At 34.6% G+C, this 17181-nt stretch overlaps 1 protein-coding gene across 5 annotated transcripts in view; it reads left to right on the forward strand.

Moving 5' to 3' along the window:
• RAVER2 (ribonucleoprotein, PTB binding 2) overlaps nt 1-17181 on the forward strand; it is a 68466-nt gene that overhangs the window by 24582 nt on the left and 26703 nt on the right. For 2 of the 5 annotated variants that reach the window (XR_012915893.1, XM_075999035.1), the window contains exons 5-9: nt 4871-4997; nt 11738-11823; nt 13451-13555; nt 13714-13825; nt 15997-16253. Coding sequence is in view for 4 of the 5 variants with exons in the window: in XM_075999035.1 (XP_075855150.1) it covers nt 4871-4997; nt 11738-11823; nt 13451-13555; nt 13714-13825; nt 15997-16253 (687 nt within the window). In the remaining variant the exon portion in view is untranslated. The remainder of the gene's footprint in view (nt 1-4870; nt 4998-11737; nt 11824-13450; nt 13556-13713; nt 13826-15996; nt 16254-17181) is intronic. The other 3 variants (XM_075999037.1, XM_075999043.1, XM_075999041.1) reach the window with 3 other exon arrangements.

Genomic DNA, 17181 nt, shown 5'->3' on the forward strand with positions numbered 1-17181 from the left:
GTGTTGATGGGGATGGAGGATAGGATTACCAGAGAAATACAGATTTTGCATGAGATATACTTAAATTAAAAAATTACTCATTGCTTATCTGAACTTCAAATTTAACTGGGCATCCTGTATTTTTGCTTGCTAAATGTGACAGCTGTAAGGAGGGAGAGTGTGTAGTCCCTGTAGGTGGAACAGAACCACCCACACAGTTGTATGAGCTGAATTAATATGCTTGCAGAATGGTAAGTGGTGGTTGGACAGGGTATATACAGGGGTGTTGGTTGATGCCCAAGCAGGGAAGACTATTGAGCACTCAGCCAGAGAATTTAGATGAATTTGATAAGCAGTGGGGAATTTATAAAACATATAAACAAGGCATTGACAGGATTATAGTTAAGCCATCAAGATATTAGTCTGAAAGTGACTGTAGGTGAACTGGAGAAAGAGGAGATTAGAGGAGGCAGGAAGTTGCTATTATCTTCTACTCTTCAATCTTGCGCCCTCCTCCTCTTACTGTTTGACCTCACCTTTGATCCTGGATCACTTCTCCCTTTTTTCTTGGTTTGTCCCCTCATAGGTTCTTCTGTCATTCTTACATCCTTGCTTGCATAATTCACTACTGCAGCCATTCATTCACTATCAACTGCATTTCCTCTGGTGTCTTTTTGTTGGATTTGATTTGCTGAGTTTACAGTTCTGAGTCCATCCAGTCACCTACTTCTGAAGTCAGTGCTGTGTCTTCTTGGAGAACAACAGCTGGTTGGCTTGACACCACTATCAATGAGTGGCTATGTTTATAGCTGGCCCTCCGTCAAATCTCTAGCTCATCTCTCATCAGCTCTTTTCTACCATTTTCTACAGCAACTGTCTAAAACCTTCACTCTATTCCTGCTTTTGTCCTTTCTCTGTGGTGATCATGGCTCCTACCTTATAGAAATACGAAGGCTGTGTGTTGCACTCATTCATTCAACTGTTCTTCCCCCGACCCCCTGCCACCAGCAAACGTGCCTCCATTTTTCACTTCCTTCTCTCTTCATGAGCATTCATCCCACAAGTACTTATTGGATACCCACTATGAGCAAGGCACTGTTAGAGAAGTTTAGGATTCATCATTGAACAAGGCCAGTAAAGGGCCCTGCTCTCTATGGAGGAAGAGCTGTGCCTCAAGCTGCCAAAGGAGCTCATGACCACGTCCCCATCCTCAGGGATCTTGATCCTTACCTTTCTGCTGATTTTCACTTGTTGCTCCACTAGTTCATCCCATCTGCTAGTAACATGCTCAAGCCTTTTCCTTTAAAAATTCTCTCTTTATAGCCATGTCACCAGAGTTTCTTGAACAATTAGGTCCCATGCATTGCTACCATTTCTTAATTCCCTATTTCTCTCTCAGCCTAATGCAATATAATTTCTGCCTCCCCTGTTCAAGTGAATGTATTCTCATTAAGATTAACAGGGATTTCTTAATATTCAGATCTAGTGGGTATTTTTCAGTCTTTTATTGCTTGGTCTCTTTGCAACATTTAAAACTCTCTACTACCTTGAAATCTTTTTCTTAATAGGAAAATGATATCATATTTTTATTTTTTTAAATTTTTTAATTTCAGCATGTTATGGGGGTACAAATGTTTAGGTCATGTGTATTTTCCTTGACCCACCTGAGTCAGAGCTTCAAGCATGTTCATCTCCTAGATGGTGTGTGCCACACCCATTAGGTGTGTATATATCTATCCCCTTCTCCCCCTCCCATCTGCCCAACCCTCGATGAATGTTATTACTATATGTGCACTTAAGTGTTGATTAGTTAATACCAATTTGATGGTGAGTACATGTGGTGCTTGTTTTTTCATTCTTGGGATACTTCACTTAGTAGATTGTTTTACCAAGGTATGTGTTTTTCCACCTTGAAATTTTTTTTTCTATTGTTAGAATGGCTACTTCAACTTTCTTTTGATTTATATTTGGCATTCTTTTATCAGCCTTTCTATATTTCTGTATTATTTTGTTTTAGGTGTGTGTCTTGTAGCTAACATGATGTTTTACCTTTTTAAAAAAGTCAAATATGAGCATCCCTGTCTTTAATTAGTGCATTTAGAGCACATATGTATATTGATTATTGTTCTGTTAGGATCATTTTTGCCATCTTATTTCATGTTTAACTATACTTTTTTCATTTATTTTCATTTCCCATCTACTTTGGATAGATAAGAATTTCTTCTGGTTTGAGAATTATACATTCTATCTTTATCCTCCTGGCGATGGTCCCTAATTTATTAACAGCTCTCAGTTTGCCAGTACTTCTGTCTTCCCACTGAACTCATTCTCACCTCTGTCTGCGTCCTCCCTCCTACCCTACCTACTCCCATATTGGTGTCTACATTTTTACTTTGGGATTGCCTTAATTTTTTTTTTTTTATGATCATGGCTTTGTATGCAGGATTAAAATTATCATATTATATACCTTAATTTCCATATATCATGTAATAACATCTTGCATTTATTTCTTTTTTCACTGGAATACTTCCTTGTAGGACATTTTGAAAGAGTATTCATGTGATAAAAACTTTTGAGAACTTGCATAATTGGGAATATTTTTATTTTTTTTTATATTTAAATAATAGCTTAGATGAATCGCAGAATCTAGGTTCAGAGTTCTTTTCCTGGAACACTTTGAAAATATGAATTCATTGTCTTCTTGAATCCAGTGTGAATGCTTTGAGATAGAAGATGATATTAAGCTGTTTCTTTTTCCTTTGGAATATTTCTTTTTCCTTTTCACTGGAAGCTTTTAGCAGTTTTTCCTTGGCATTGATGTTTTTAAATTTCATGCCAAAAAATTTGCCTAGGTGTGTTTTTTTCTTTAGTCATTATGTTTGGAACACTGTGAATCCTTTTATTTTGTGGTCTTTAATTTTTCTTTATTAATGAGAAATTTCTCAGGCATTATTTCTTCAAAGATGTCCTTCTTATTTTTATCTCCTCAGGAACTCCTATTGTATAGATGTTATCCTCTTCATCGCCTTGCTTTTTCTTGTTTGTTAGAATTTTCTGTTTCCTTAACCTGATCTTTCAGATTGCTGTTTTGTTTTTTTAGTCATCTACATCCTTCTATTTAACCTCTGTGTTAAAGCATAGGACGCAGGTTAAGAATAATGCTTTGAGTTTCTTCAGTTTCCTCATCTATAGAATGGGGATAATAACACCTACCTTTACAGAATTGTTTTTTGAGGATTAAGTGATTTAATCTATATAAAGTACTTAGAACAGGACCAAGTCTATAGTAAGTGAGGGTTACTGTTATAATACTTTTTCTCAACATTTATGTCTCTAATACTCGGTATTTCTCATTGGTTATTCTTTATGACTGCTTGTTTTTGTTTCATGTTATCTTTAAAAATCTATTATGTTTTTTAGAATGTCTTTTATGTTTGACATTCTTATATCCTATCCATTAATTTTGCTTTCTCTCTTACAGGTGGTTCCTTTTGTCACCATTATTTTTTAGTGACTGCATTCTCCAGATGTCTAGCTTTTTTTTTTTTTTTTAATGAATATCTATTTCCCTGGGAGGAATTTCAGCTTCCCTATATGTCACTGTTTAGAGTTGGGGGGAGGGAGGCAATCAGGAGAGAGCTGAAGCCTGGCCCTAGCTAGGGTTTAGGGAAGGCAGCCAAGACCTCAGGTCAGAGAAGCTCTGCCTTCACCATCTGGGCTTGACCACAGCCCTTTTCCCACCCCAGCCAGGCAGCCCTGCACCTTAGAGACCTTCTCTTCACCTCCACTCCCAACCCTCCTCTTTTCCAAATTCTGCCTTCTTCAATTGTAACCCTGCCCAGCTGGTGCTTCGAAGGGAGGAACTGAGATGGTTGGGGGGGCTAGGAAGGAGATTTTCAATGACCAGCTGGTCTGCCTACACCCAGTTTTATCTGGCCCCCATCTTCTTTGGGCTTGTGTGCCACCCTGCTGTTAATTTCATTGGTCCTGTGGTTGTCACTGGGCTGATGCTGCTGTTTGCTTGCCTTGCTGTGCGGGTTAGGAAAGCCACGCTCCCACGAAGGCAGGGTGGAGGGAACAAAGTAGCTAGGGAACCCCAAAGCCCTTCCAGAATCATGTTGTCTGTGGATCCAGGCGCTCTCATGCTCTCTGCTGCTATTTACCTTCATACCTTCTATCTCCCCTGGGGTTTTCACAGCTTTTATGTTAGTTTCTCAGATCCATGATTCTTTCCTCAGTATCTAGATGGGGAGAAGAATCCTGTTGTCTTTGTCAGTTCTCCATTTTCTCGTGGCTAGAAGTTTATAGTTTTCCTTTTATGTCATTAGGCTGTTTATTAAAGCTGAAAACAATTTCATATTTTTAGGAAGCTACAATTACATATATGTAAGGCTAGTTTATTCTAGTCTCATAATAGAGGATGACATTAATGAAATAAAGACCTTTATTACAAGAAAACTTTGAATTATAAGGCAACCCACATTATTAAACTTTAGATGAACATTATAATAACGCTGTTCTATAGTATCAGTGTATTCATCTTATGTCAACAAGTTATCTCTCTGCTAATAACTTCAGATTCCCTTGTCATCTTTCTATTTGAATTTTATGAAGAGATTTATTATACTAAATTGTCAGTCCTCTTGAAGCCAATTGGTATTTAATCAAGATATTCTATGAGGATTTCATGTCATGTATATGGTGGAACATCTAACATTATAATGAAGAACTGTGGTAGAAACTATATAAAAATAAATAATATAAATCAAATTGCTTTTATCATAAAATAAATCTTATCAGATAAATGAGAATTTCTGGAAGAAAGCCTTTAACATGACATCTTTTGCACTTATGCTTGTGCTGATGTTTCTTATTTCTGTGTTCTTTGAAGATGCACAATAATCAAAAGGGCTTACTTCCAGAGCCAAATCCAGTACAAATTATGAAAAGTTTAAACAACCCTGCCATGTTGCAAGTTCTTCTACAGCCCCAGCTATGTGGGCGAGCTGTTAAACCAGGTAAGCACCACGTTAACTAATTAAATATAGAATGTTGGCATGAACTTAATTGTGCTGCCTTACATGTGAAATGTGAAAAAATACATTTACTTGTGGAAAAACACATTTAAATTAGTCTAAAAATATTTAATTTTTCTAGGACCTGCTAATGAGTTTTAATCAATAATCTGAGGTGTTAATGTATTTTGACTGTTTTTGTAAGTACAACCTGTGTATGTGTTTCTTTTTGTTGTTTTGCTTTTTACTATTAATAAATGTTAAATATTAAACCTTCAGTTAAGCTCTTAGTTTACATGAATTTATAGACCAGGTAATAATTAACACACTACATTGTTGTGGCCTATATTTTTAGCAGAATTATTTTGTCAAAAAGTGCTAAATGTTGTTTCTCCTTTGGTCTTCCCTTTTTTTTTTTTTTTTTTTTTTTTTTTTTGAGACAGAGTCTCGCTTTGTTGCCCAGGCTAGAGTGAGTGCCGTGGCGTCAGCCTAGCTCACAGCAACCTCAAACTCCTGGGCTCGAGTGATCCTTCTGCCTCAGCCTCCCGGGTAGCTGGGACTACAGGCATGTGCCACCATGCCCGGCTAATTTTTTATATATATATCAGTTGGCCAATTAATTTCTTTCTATTTTATAGTAGAGACGGGGTCTCGCTCTTGCTCAGGCTGGTTTCGAACTCCTGACCTTGAGCAATCCGCCCGCCTCGGCCTCCCAAGAGCTAGGATTACAGGCGTGAGCCACAGCGCCCGGCCTGGTCTTCCCTTTTTTCAGTTGTAGAATTGTTTCACCCTGTAACAAATAACGAAAGTATTATTATTTTCTAAGTATTATGCAAATCTTTATAGTATATATTAAATATCTACCTATTTAGTATTCTTTCCCCAGTAAGAGGTTACCTTCTGAAATGTGCAACTTTATATGCACAAAAGTGTCTGTTTTAGCATTAGGAGGAAGTGAATACCTATACAGTAGTCCCGCCTTATCCACGGTTTTGCTTTCCACAGTTTCTGTTAGCTATGGTCTGAAAGTATTAAATGGAAAATTACAGAAATAAACAGTTCATAAATTTTAAATTGCATACCGTTCTGAGTAGCAAGATGTGATCTCATGCTGTCCCACTCTGTTCCCCTTGGGCTGTGAATTATCCCTTTGTCCAGATTATCTACTCTGTATATGTTACTTACCCATTAGTCCCTTTATCAGATCAACTATTGTGGTATCACAGTGCTTGTGTTCAATAACCTTTACTTTTTAAAAATAATGGCCCCAAAGCATAAGAGGAATGATGCAGGCCATCTGGATATGCTAAAGAGATGCTATAAAGTGCTTCCTTTAGTGAAAAGATAAAAGTTCTTATTTAATAAGGAGAGAAAAAAATTGTATGCTATAGTTGCTAAGATCTACAATAAGAATGAATTTTCTATCCATAAAATTGTGAAGAAAGAAGAAGACATTCATACATAGTATATATAAGATTCAGTACTATCTACAGTTTCAGGCATCCACTGGGGGTCTTGGAACATATCCCCCACTGATAAGGGGGTCTACGGTATTCAACTAAATACCTAAAGTTTAGAGTGAATATGTTTAGAGCAAATGTATCAAATACAATCATTCTGGTTCAGTCCCAACTGGTCTAACACTAGTTTGTGTACTGAAATATTTTTCTTAGTGTACTGCAGTTTAATTCTCGCACTGACTACCTAGAGCTAGCACAGACCCCACAAGAGCGCAGGCCTCCAAAAGACTGGCCCCACGTTAGACCCCAGTCACAAGTTCAGGAGATCTCTAGGCCACTAGCATTTCTGACCAACTGGCTACAAATCTGGGAGTTCCCACAACTCCCTCACATTAAATAATTCACTAGAATGACTTACAGAACTCAGGAAAGCACTATACTTACGAGTGTAGTTTTATATAATAAAGGATATAACTCATGCACAGCCAAGTGAAGAGACACTTAGGGCAAGGTCTTGGAGGGTCTTGAATGCAGAGATTCTGTGCCTTCTCCCCATCAAAGCAGGACCCGTCACCCACCCAGCACATTAGTGTGTTTTCCAACCAGGAATCTCTACTGAACTTAGAGTCCAGAGTTTTTACTGGGGTTTCACTATATGTGAGTGTGATTTATTGGCCCTGGTATTGGACTCAGTTTCCAGTCCCCTTCCACTCCCTGGAAGTTAGGAGGTCGGGCTGGTGGCACATGGTGCAAAGCCCCAACACTCTAATCATATGGTTGGTCTTTTGGCAGGGTTAGCCCCCATCCTGAAGCTATGTGTAGGCCCATCATGAATCACCTCATAAGCATAACAGAGACCCTCCTATAACTCTGGAAATTCCAAGCATTTAGAGACTCCCTCCTAGGAGCCCAGGGACAAAGGCTAGTAAAATTATTTATTATACAGCAATATTCATATGAAGTACTTCATATAATCATCAATTATCAACATTTACACATAAGAAGCAGTTTTGGAGGTTTTCTGACTTGGCCTGTTATGCAATCACACATCTCTTTTGCAGCTTTAATAGTACAAATTTATCCGTTTTTTGCCTTGACCGCACGAAGGAGTAAAAACTTATTATTTCCCAAGGCAACCTATTCCCCGGTTTGACAATGTTAATTACTAGAAAGTTCTTATATTAGGTGTTAATCCTTGTAGTTTTTAGCCACTTGTTCAAGTTCTGCCTCTGAAAAATACAGAATAAATCTATTCCTTCTTTTATAAGAAAAGCCTTCTAATATTTGAAGACAAGTACCAGGAAGCCTCAGTCATATTTTGTTTTCCCGATATTCTATTCCCTAGACCAGTTCTCCCTTTTTTTTTTTTTTGACTATGCAACCTTATCAGTAAAAAAATTTGAACAGAGCCCCAGTATATACCATGTATGTATCAATTATATAGCATTAAGTAAATGAACCTTTGTCATTCCATATAAAATATAAGGTTATAAATACTAAGGTTATAAAATACTAAGGTTATAAAATAACCTTAGTATTGTCCTTTTAAAAGATGAAAGTAAAAATAATATGAATTGTATGTTTTTCTACAACTCTCTTTTATACCTCTTATGTCTCTTTAGAAACTATAGTCCTATATTTGATTTTCCATGACATGTCAAAAGAGATGTACGTTAAATTCCCCACAAGTTGTTCTCTTGTGGATATAGTGTAGGTTTTCTGGGTTGTCCTAAAATATAGTGTGTGCAGACACAAATGTATCCTGTAGATTGGTTCTGATCAGCACAGAATGCAGTAGGATTTCCTGCCTATTATCGTTATTGTTCAGGTCTTTTATATCCTTACTAATTTTCTGTCAACTTATTCTGTCAGTCACTGAGGGGGAGGGATTGGGACAATGGTAGTCCAAGCCAAGAGCTAAGGTTAAGGGTGGGTAGATATGAGGCTGTGTACATTTTCAGATTGTTTTTATTCTGGTGGGGTTTGTTTGTTTGTTTTGTTTTTGTTGTTATAAACTGGGATATAATTGTGTTTAGTAATAGCTGTGAAGAAAAATATATTTCACTGTTGTACAACAAAATACAATGACTATCTGAAAAAGAGAGGAGGGGTTATTGAAATTTCTAGTCATAATTATGGACTTGTCTACTTTTCATTTAATTCTATAGATTTTTGCTTTATATATTTTGAAGCCTTGTTATTTAGTGCACAAACATTTAAGATTGTTGTATCCTCTTGGTGAGTTGGCTCCCTTATGGTAACAAAATCACAATTGTTATCCCTGGTAATAATTTTTTGCTTGGGAACTTTTTAATATTAATTTAGCCAGCAGTTTTAAAATATTAATATTAGCACATCTATATCTAAATATCAATAAATGTGTATATCTAATAAAATATCTTTTAAATTGCCAAGTGGGTTTATATTTTAGTTTATCTTAGAAAATCCTTTTCTCATATTTGCAGTATTACCACTGGCTGCTCCATTAATAATTTATGACTTTAGATTAATATAGTTTTAAAAGTGCTCTGGTGTCTGTTATTTGTAGTTCCCATAATAATTTTTCCAGGAAGGATATTTTCAGTTAGCTTTCATAGATGACATATCTAGGGCTTTGCAGTTTAGATGTTTTGTCCCAGGTGGTTGTTAATTTGTTAAGGAGGTGATGTGTCTTAAAAACCCCCATTCTTTGAACTTCAACTCCAGAATTTAAAAAGTATTAACTCTTCTACCTAAGTTATTTTTTAAAATTAAAAAATAAATTTTAATTGGCATGTAATAATTTTACATATTTGTGGGTACAGAGTGATTTTGTTACATGTATACAATGTGTAATGATTGAATCGGTAATTAGCATATCTATCACCTCAAACATTTGTCATTTTTTTGTGATAAATGATCCTTAGCTATTTGAAAATACGCACTAGATTATTGTTAACTATAGTTGACCCTACAGTGCTATAGAATGCTAGAACTCAATCCTCCGATCTCGCTGTAATTTTGTATTAGTTAACCAACTTCTCTAAATCCTCTCCTCTCTGCTTCCCTACCCCGCCTATAATAACCCCACTTCTACTCTCTACCTCTGTGAACTCAACTGTTTTAGCTCCTGTGTGTGAGTGAGAACATGCAGTATTTATATTTCTGTGCCTGACTGACTTCGCTTAATTTAATGTCCTCTAGGCTGATCTGTGTTGCTGCAAATGACAGAATTTCCTTCTTTTTTATGGCTGAATAGTTTTCCATCATGTGTATACACCACATTTTCTTTATCCATTCATCTCTTGATGGACACTTAGGTTGATTCCATATCTTAGTTATTATGAATGGTGCTACAAAAACAGGATGACACAGATATCTCTTCAATTGTGGATTTCCTTTCCTTTGGATATATATCCAATAGTGGGATTGATGGAGCATATGGTAGCACTATTTTTAATATTTTAAGGAACCTCCATACTATTTTCTATAATGTCTGTACTAATTTACATTCACACCAACAATGTATGAGAGGTCCCTTTTTTTCTATATCTTCTCCAAATTTGTTATTTTTTGTCTTTTTAATAATAGCTCTTCTGACTGGGGTGAGATGATACCTCATTGTGGTTTTGATTTGCATTTTCTTGATGATTAGTGATGCTGACCAATTTTTTCATATACTTGTTGGCCATGTCCATGTTTCTTTTGAGAAATGTCTATTCAGACCCTTTGTCCATTTTTAAATTGGATTATTTGTGTTTTTTGCTGTTGAGTTGTTTGAATTCCATGTATATTCTGGATATTAATCTCTTGTTGGATAAATACTTTGCAAATATATTTTCTCATTTTAGAGGTTGTCTCATCACTCTGTTGACTATTTCCTTTGCTGTGCAGAAGCTTTTTAGTTTGATATACTCCTGTTTGCCTATTTTTGCTTTTGTTACCTATGCTTTTGAAGTCTGACCCATAAAATCTTCACCGAAACAAATGTCCTGAAGCATTTCTACTATGTTTTCTTCTAGAAGTTTTATGGTTTTGGTCTTACATTTAAGTCCTTCATCACTTTGGGATGATTTTTGTACATGGTGAGAGATAGGAGTTTGGTTTCATTCTTCTGCATATGGATATCCAGTTTTCTGAGTACCATATTAAAGAGGCTGCACTCAAGTTATGTTTTATAGGTCAAGTAATATTTTCTCTAATTTCCTATGGTTAACTCCCTAACATATTGCTTGCAAGGGAGTTCCTGCTCTGTGCCAATTTTCTACCCAGAAATGCCTTTTTTCCATGTCGAAGTTCCCCTTCCATATATCTTCACATTATCATAACTCTCCTAAATTTATGCATTACCTCCATTCCCACACAGTCTGCGTACTTCCTCCTTTGCTAAAGAGAATATTGAAATCTGTTGAATTACACAGTTTCCTGTGGGTTGATTAACTGATAAATTCTATATCTGAAACCAAGCTGTTGTATCATTCTTGCTCTCTAAGGAAGTCCCAGTGTAGACTTAGATAGATACTAAAAAATTTGGTTGCAAAAAGGATTTCATTTATTTATTTATTTCACTTTTTATAGTTCAGTGTTTTCTATTTTGCTACATGTATATTATAAAAAACTATTAGCAGGACCTTTTCTGGACACTAAATACTTTGTATATTATATATACATAATTTTTTATATTATGACTATTTCTAGCTATTTACAATAATTAGATGGAATTTGTTCACATATTTTTAATCTCATGGTTCTTTTTGTTCTATATATTATCTATTCTGAAAACATCTCTTTTGAAATGTACTCTGGTATTTGGACTGTTAGTCTTGATTTAAGAGTATGGTTACCATTTATTCCTGTTACCTCTGTGTACAGTTTAGTTTTTATTTTGTAAATATTTTTGCATGCATATATTATCTTAGATTTTACTTAAGCTTTTCAGGGACAAGAATTGTTTCTTGTCTTCTATCCCCACCCTCTGCCAAAATCCCTGAAATACTTAAAAAACCACTAGGCAAATAACGTAGATTCAGTTAGTACTATACATACTAAAAGATGCATATGTTTTGTTTCACTAAATGCTAGAGAATATTAGGTCTGGCATTTTGCAATTGTGGCATAAGGTTTTGGAATTTTAAAACAATTTTTAGAATTGAATCACAAGAAAAAGAGCCTGTTGGTTTTGACTAATGACAAGGTTAGTATATCATTCAACTTCTAATGAATGTTAAAAGTGTAAAGAAAGCTTGTTTTATTTACTTGTAATTCCATATATCTTATAAAGTTTTTACTTTTATTTTCTCAAAGCAGTTCTCGGAACCCCTCACAGCTTGCCGCATCTGATGAATCCATCCATCTCCCCTGCATTTCTACATTTCAATAAAGCACATCAGGTACATTGAGCACTAAAGCATCAAATGTCTGGAGTGAATATGTTGCTTATTTTTGACACCTAAGGTTCTCAATAAGCTAAATGAGTATTTTACTTTGTAACAATTACTTGTTACCAAAGCCTTGGTAACAAGTGGCTACTAACTTCATACTTGATGAGTCCATCAGATCTATTCAGCTAATCAAAGCCACCTAGTTCTATATATTAATATTTATTGATTTATATTTGTAGAGCTTTAAGGGAAACAGTATTTTTTGTGGTGTATTTTTTTTCTAGATAACAAATTGGTTACTCAAAATAAGGCTTCTTCTGTGATCTTAAAAATGTATTTATAGAAAAAAATCAATAACTTTTAATTCTTAAAATTTAGTTATGTTATAAAAATAATTCATATATATGAGAATAAAGCATATTTTTTTACCTTTTTCAGATAAGTATATGTGTTTGTATATATAAATGTCCATAATCTTGGAGGTAAACATTACTCATTAATTTCAGGTACTATTTAATAATACAGAGTCCTAATTACAAGCCAAGCCTAATATATAATAGAAGTTTATTGTAAGTTGAATGAATGTCTAGTCCTAAACTCAGCTTTTTAAGGGAAAAGCCCATCTTTTATTTTTCATCCTTAGAATCTAACGTAGAACTTGGTGGTACATTCTAGGGTCTTTATTCATTCATTTGTTCAACACGTTTTATTGAGAATCTGACGTGTATGTACTAGACACTGCTAATCATTGAGGCTGTGACATTGAATAAAACATTCTCATAGTCTCTGCTGTTACAGAATTCCAAGCAGAAGAGAAAACAAACATTAAACAGCTAATTACCATAAGGTGTGAAGAATGATATGAAAGAGGGAATTCAGAGTAGTGATAATATTCCCTTTGTTTTAAGATAAAGACCAAAATACTTAATTTTGCCTTCAAGGCCTGTGCAAGCTGGCCCCTCCTGCCACTCAGCTCATTGCACATCACTGTCACGCTAACAAGGGCCTGCTTTTGGTCCTCCTAAGGACCTTGTTTTCTCCTTCTTGTCTTTGCTCCTGCTGTCCTTCTGCCTGGAATACTCCCCACCCCAACACCACCCAGTTCCCCAGACTTCACCTGGTTATTTTTGCACAGCCTTCAGATCTCAGTGCAAGAGTTAGTTCCTCAAGGAAACCTTCTATTACTATTTATAATTATATGTTTTTAGATTACACTTAATTAATGGCTCCCTTCCACAGGGCACTATAAGGTTCATGAGGGCAGATCATATTATTGCATTTTTCACTGTGTAGCATAGTGCATGATACATAGAAAGTGCTCAGTAAATCTTTGTTGAATGAATAAATGAATGAATGAATGAATAGAACATCACTGTCGTTAAAGCCAAAAAAGGGATGAGAGAAAGTATGAAAGAAGGAAAGAATGTAGAATTAGTCTCATGACCACATGGTCATCTCCTGCGTATTATTGCAAGAATTAATTAGCTTTGCCTGAAATTTGAAAGTGAAATATTATGTAGTAAGAAGCTATTGCTTTTACTCAGATCATCTGGAGAATTGCACTTTAAAATGAATCGGGTTATACAAAAACAGCTTTTCAAAATTAAACTAACTTAATGTTTTATCATTTTCACAGAGCTCACTCATGGGTAATACTTCTAATTTATTCCTTCAGAATCTTTCTCGTGTACCACTGGCACAGCAACAATTAATGAAGTTTGAGAATGTTCATACTAACAATGTAAGTATGGTATTATTTTTTCTTTTGAAGTCAGTTTATTCCTTTTCTGGAATCAAGCTGTTGATAAAATCGTTTATGAATTTGTATATGTGTCGTCCTTTTTAGGTTCCATCTTACCGCCATGGGCAAAGGTCTTACCTTTTTTTCTTCTTTTGTAGAAACCTGGCTTACTTGGAGAACCCCCAGCTGTGGTACTTCAAACCGCACTTGGAATAGGGTCAGTGCTTCCACTGAAAAAGGAATTGGGACATCACGGAGAAGCACATAAAAGTAAATGATGTGTATTTACTGAGAAGTCAGTAAACAGTCAAGTTTGAGATTTACAGATGGTTTACCCATATTCTTCTTTTATTTACAGGAAGGTCAAATTTGAGTTCTGTTTAGTCATTTAAAATTTGAAGACCCCTTTTCTGTTTTTAATATTGATAAGTTATTGATGGACTTGCTTCCATGCCAAGTTAAGACTTTCCCTGTTGGATATGCTTTGATATCGTATGCAGGTTCACAGCAGTACAAGGTAGAGACATAGATCCGTTGAAGACTGACATGCTGCCCGCTGGGCGGACAGCACATTACCTATGTGTCCATTTAATTGTTGCCTGTGCAAGAAACTCTTAGCTTTTAGAAAAGAAACATCTAGTATTTATAAATTTAAAGTTTATTTATTTATATTATCTTTAAAATATGATCTCCAAATTAAGAGTGGAAGAAAATAATATATATACTTTCAAAAAGTATGACAAAACAATTTTTTTCCAGCAAAACAGGAGCATGCTATTTTACTAAGATTTCTTATTTAAATGTGATTTTGAAAGGCACTTTCAGTTTGAAATTTAACTGAAATTTGCTTAAAGTAATCATGCTGAGTGAAAATAGAATGACCACCTGTAATAAAAAAAAGTCAGTTAAATATGGGTAGCTTACTGAACCTCTTATCCATAAAGCCAACTAGTCAAATATCAAACTCAGTTCTGACTGTTGAAATTGACTGGGTAAAAGTTAAACCAGTGAACAAATTTTTGTAGTATGATAGGATCTGTTCTTCCAGAAAATTAAATTTTCTATGACTAAAAGCTTGTGTAAATATGTATTATTTTTGTTGGATTAAATAATAAGCCATTTGCTTTAATATGTGCTGCTTTAAGAACACTGAAAATTCAAAGTGTCCAAATAATTATATTGCTAAAAAAGATAGGAGAACCAAAGTATCCATCTCTAAATGATTATCACCAAAAGCAATTAAATTTGTTTAATGCATTTGTAAAATGTAAATTTGATTTATCAAAATTAGCTCTTTTCATTTAATTTTGACCTATAGATTTTTAGAAAATGGAATGGTTTAGAATTTTCCTATTAAAACATTTCTTTCTTTCAGAAGTTATTATTTCCTATAAATAAAAACCTAATACTTTTGTGTATTAAATTGAGTGCTTATCTATTCACAAATACTGAATTTTTTTAAAAAAAACCAGTGGTACGCTGGTGTTTACCAGCCAGCTCTTGAGGTTAAAAAAAAAAAAAAAAGCCTTGATTTGTAGCATTTATGCATCCATATGTGTGAATACTTCAACGATGGCTGATTTCAGGTTACCAATATGAAGACAATGAAATTGAGAATTGGGAAGAGATATGCACAATCGGCTCTCATGAACTGATGCAAGCTGGCTAGCCAAATTTATTGTTGGTTTCAATCAAACTTTATTAATTTCTAAGTGTCAAAGAACATTTTAAACTTAAGACTTATTTATTTATTTATTTATTTATTTATTTATTTATTTATTTATTTATTTTTGAGACAGAGTCTCACTTTGTTGCCCAGGCTAGAGTGAGTGCCATGGTGTCAGCCTAGCTCACAGCAACCTCTATCTCCTAGGCTCAAGCGATCCTTCTGCCTCAGCCTCCCGAGTAGCTGGGACTACAGGCATGTGCCACCATGCCCGGCTAATTTTTTGTATATATATTTTTAGTTGGTCAATTAATTTCTTTCTATTTTTAGTAGAGACAGGGTCTCGCTCAGGCTGGTTTTGAACTCCTGAAAGACTTATTTAATTATTCCCTTCAAATATGGAAGCAGGCAAATTGCAGTGACTGGGCATAAAAAAAAGCACTGATATAACTTAAATGCCAAAAAGAACATAAACTTTGCTCTCAATTTTATCTTTAAAAATATATAATTAAAACTTAGAATTAAAAAATTTAATGTTATTGTTATCCTGAAAGTTGTTAAAAATAAGATCATCATTAATATTGTAGGTTTTTGTTTTTTCATAAAGGAAATTCCCAATTTACAACCTCTAATCTTACCTTTTGAATTTAACTGTTCTCTAATAGGTACAAAGTTGATTTCTCCGCATTTTTTCCATAATTTAACAAAATCAGAAGGACTGTTGTGAATAAGTTTTGTCTAACTAAAATGTTTTTGCATTTGTGCTTCACTACAGCATCTAATCTGATTCCAACTCAAACAACTATAACAGCTGGAATGGGCATGTTACCATTCTTCCCAAATCAGCACCTTGCTGGACAAGCTGGGCCAGGGCACAGTAATACTCAAGAGAAACAGCCAGCCACAGTGGGAATGGCAGAAGGAAACTTCTCAGGGTCACAGCCTTATCTTCAGACCTATCCAAATCTTACTGCTGGAGGCTTGCTGGGAGGACACCACAAGCAGCAGCAAAGCCAGCCAAAAGGCACAGAGGTAAGTTCAAGGATAAGAAAACTGTTTATGTGCACATACACATATATGCATACATATATATATTCCTTTTTTATTTTATCTTAATACTAGGTATTCTAATTTGTAGTTACTTTACAGGTAGTATGATATATGGAGTAGTCATAAAGCAATCTTAAGTATTTTCAAGCTTAAAAGGAAATTAATAATGTACTTAAAGTACATAAATATGGATTACAAACTAGATAATTGCCATGTCCATGAAATGATGACTTGTTCATAGTGTACTTTTTCTTCAATTTCTCAAAATTGAAGAAAACATTGCATTCTTTAAAAAAAAACTTGTTATTATAAATGAGCAAACAAAAAATTTCATCTTTTGATAAGTCATACCTGCTGACATTTGGGACCATCTTAATTATTTGTTAGTTTGTCTGTAAGTAAAATAATTTTAATTTTTATAAAATGAGTATTTTGTGTCTATTATAAAATAATTTAAATAGGAATTCTTTATTCATATATTTGCTTTTCTGAAAAGCTTGTGCTATGCATGGTTTTAAAAAATGTTTGATATTTTAAGAATCAGATATAAACCAAGCTCAGGATTTTGTAATTTGGAAAAGCTTAGGAGTATCATTAGTACTTACTCAGTTACTTGATGACATAAGGCTTTCTGAATAAATATTAATGTTATTCTTTAAAATATGCTCTTTTTCTATCTTAAATTTATATTCTGTAGTTAATTAAGTATTTTAATATTTAAAGGCAGAACCAATTTTATCTGAAAAATATCAAAATGAGTTATTAAACTCTGGTCTATTCAAAAGAATCTAATCTTTGTTTTAATTCTGGAAGTTTTTATCCAGTCATTTTTTTTTTTTTTTTTTGAGACAGAGTCTCACTTTGTTGTCCAGGCTAGAGTGAGTGCCGTGGCGTCAGCCTTGCTCACAGC

The sequence above is a fragment of the Microcebus murinus genome, chromosome 2 (assembly GCF_040939455.1).
Source record: "Microcebus murinus isolate Inina chromosome 2, M.murinus_Inina_mat1.0, whole genome shotgun sequence".
NCBI classification, from domain to species: Eukaryota; Metazoa; Chordata; class Mammalia; order Primates; family Cheirogaleidae; genus Microcebus; species Microcebus murinus.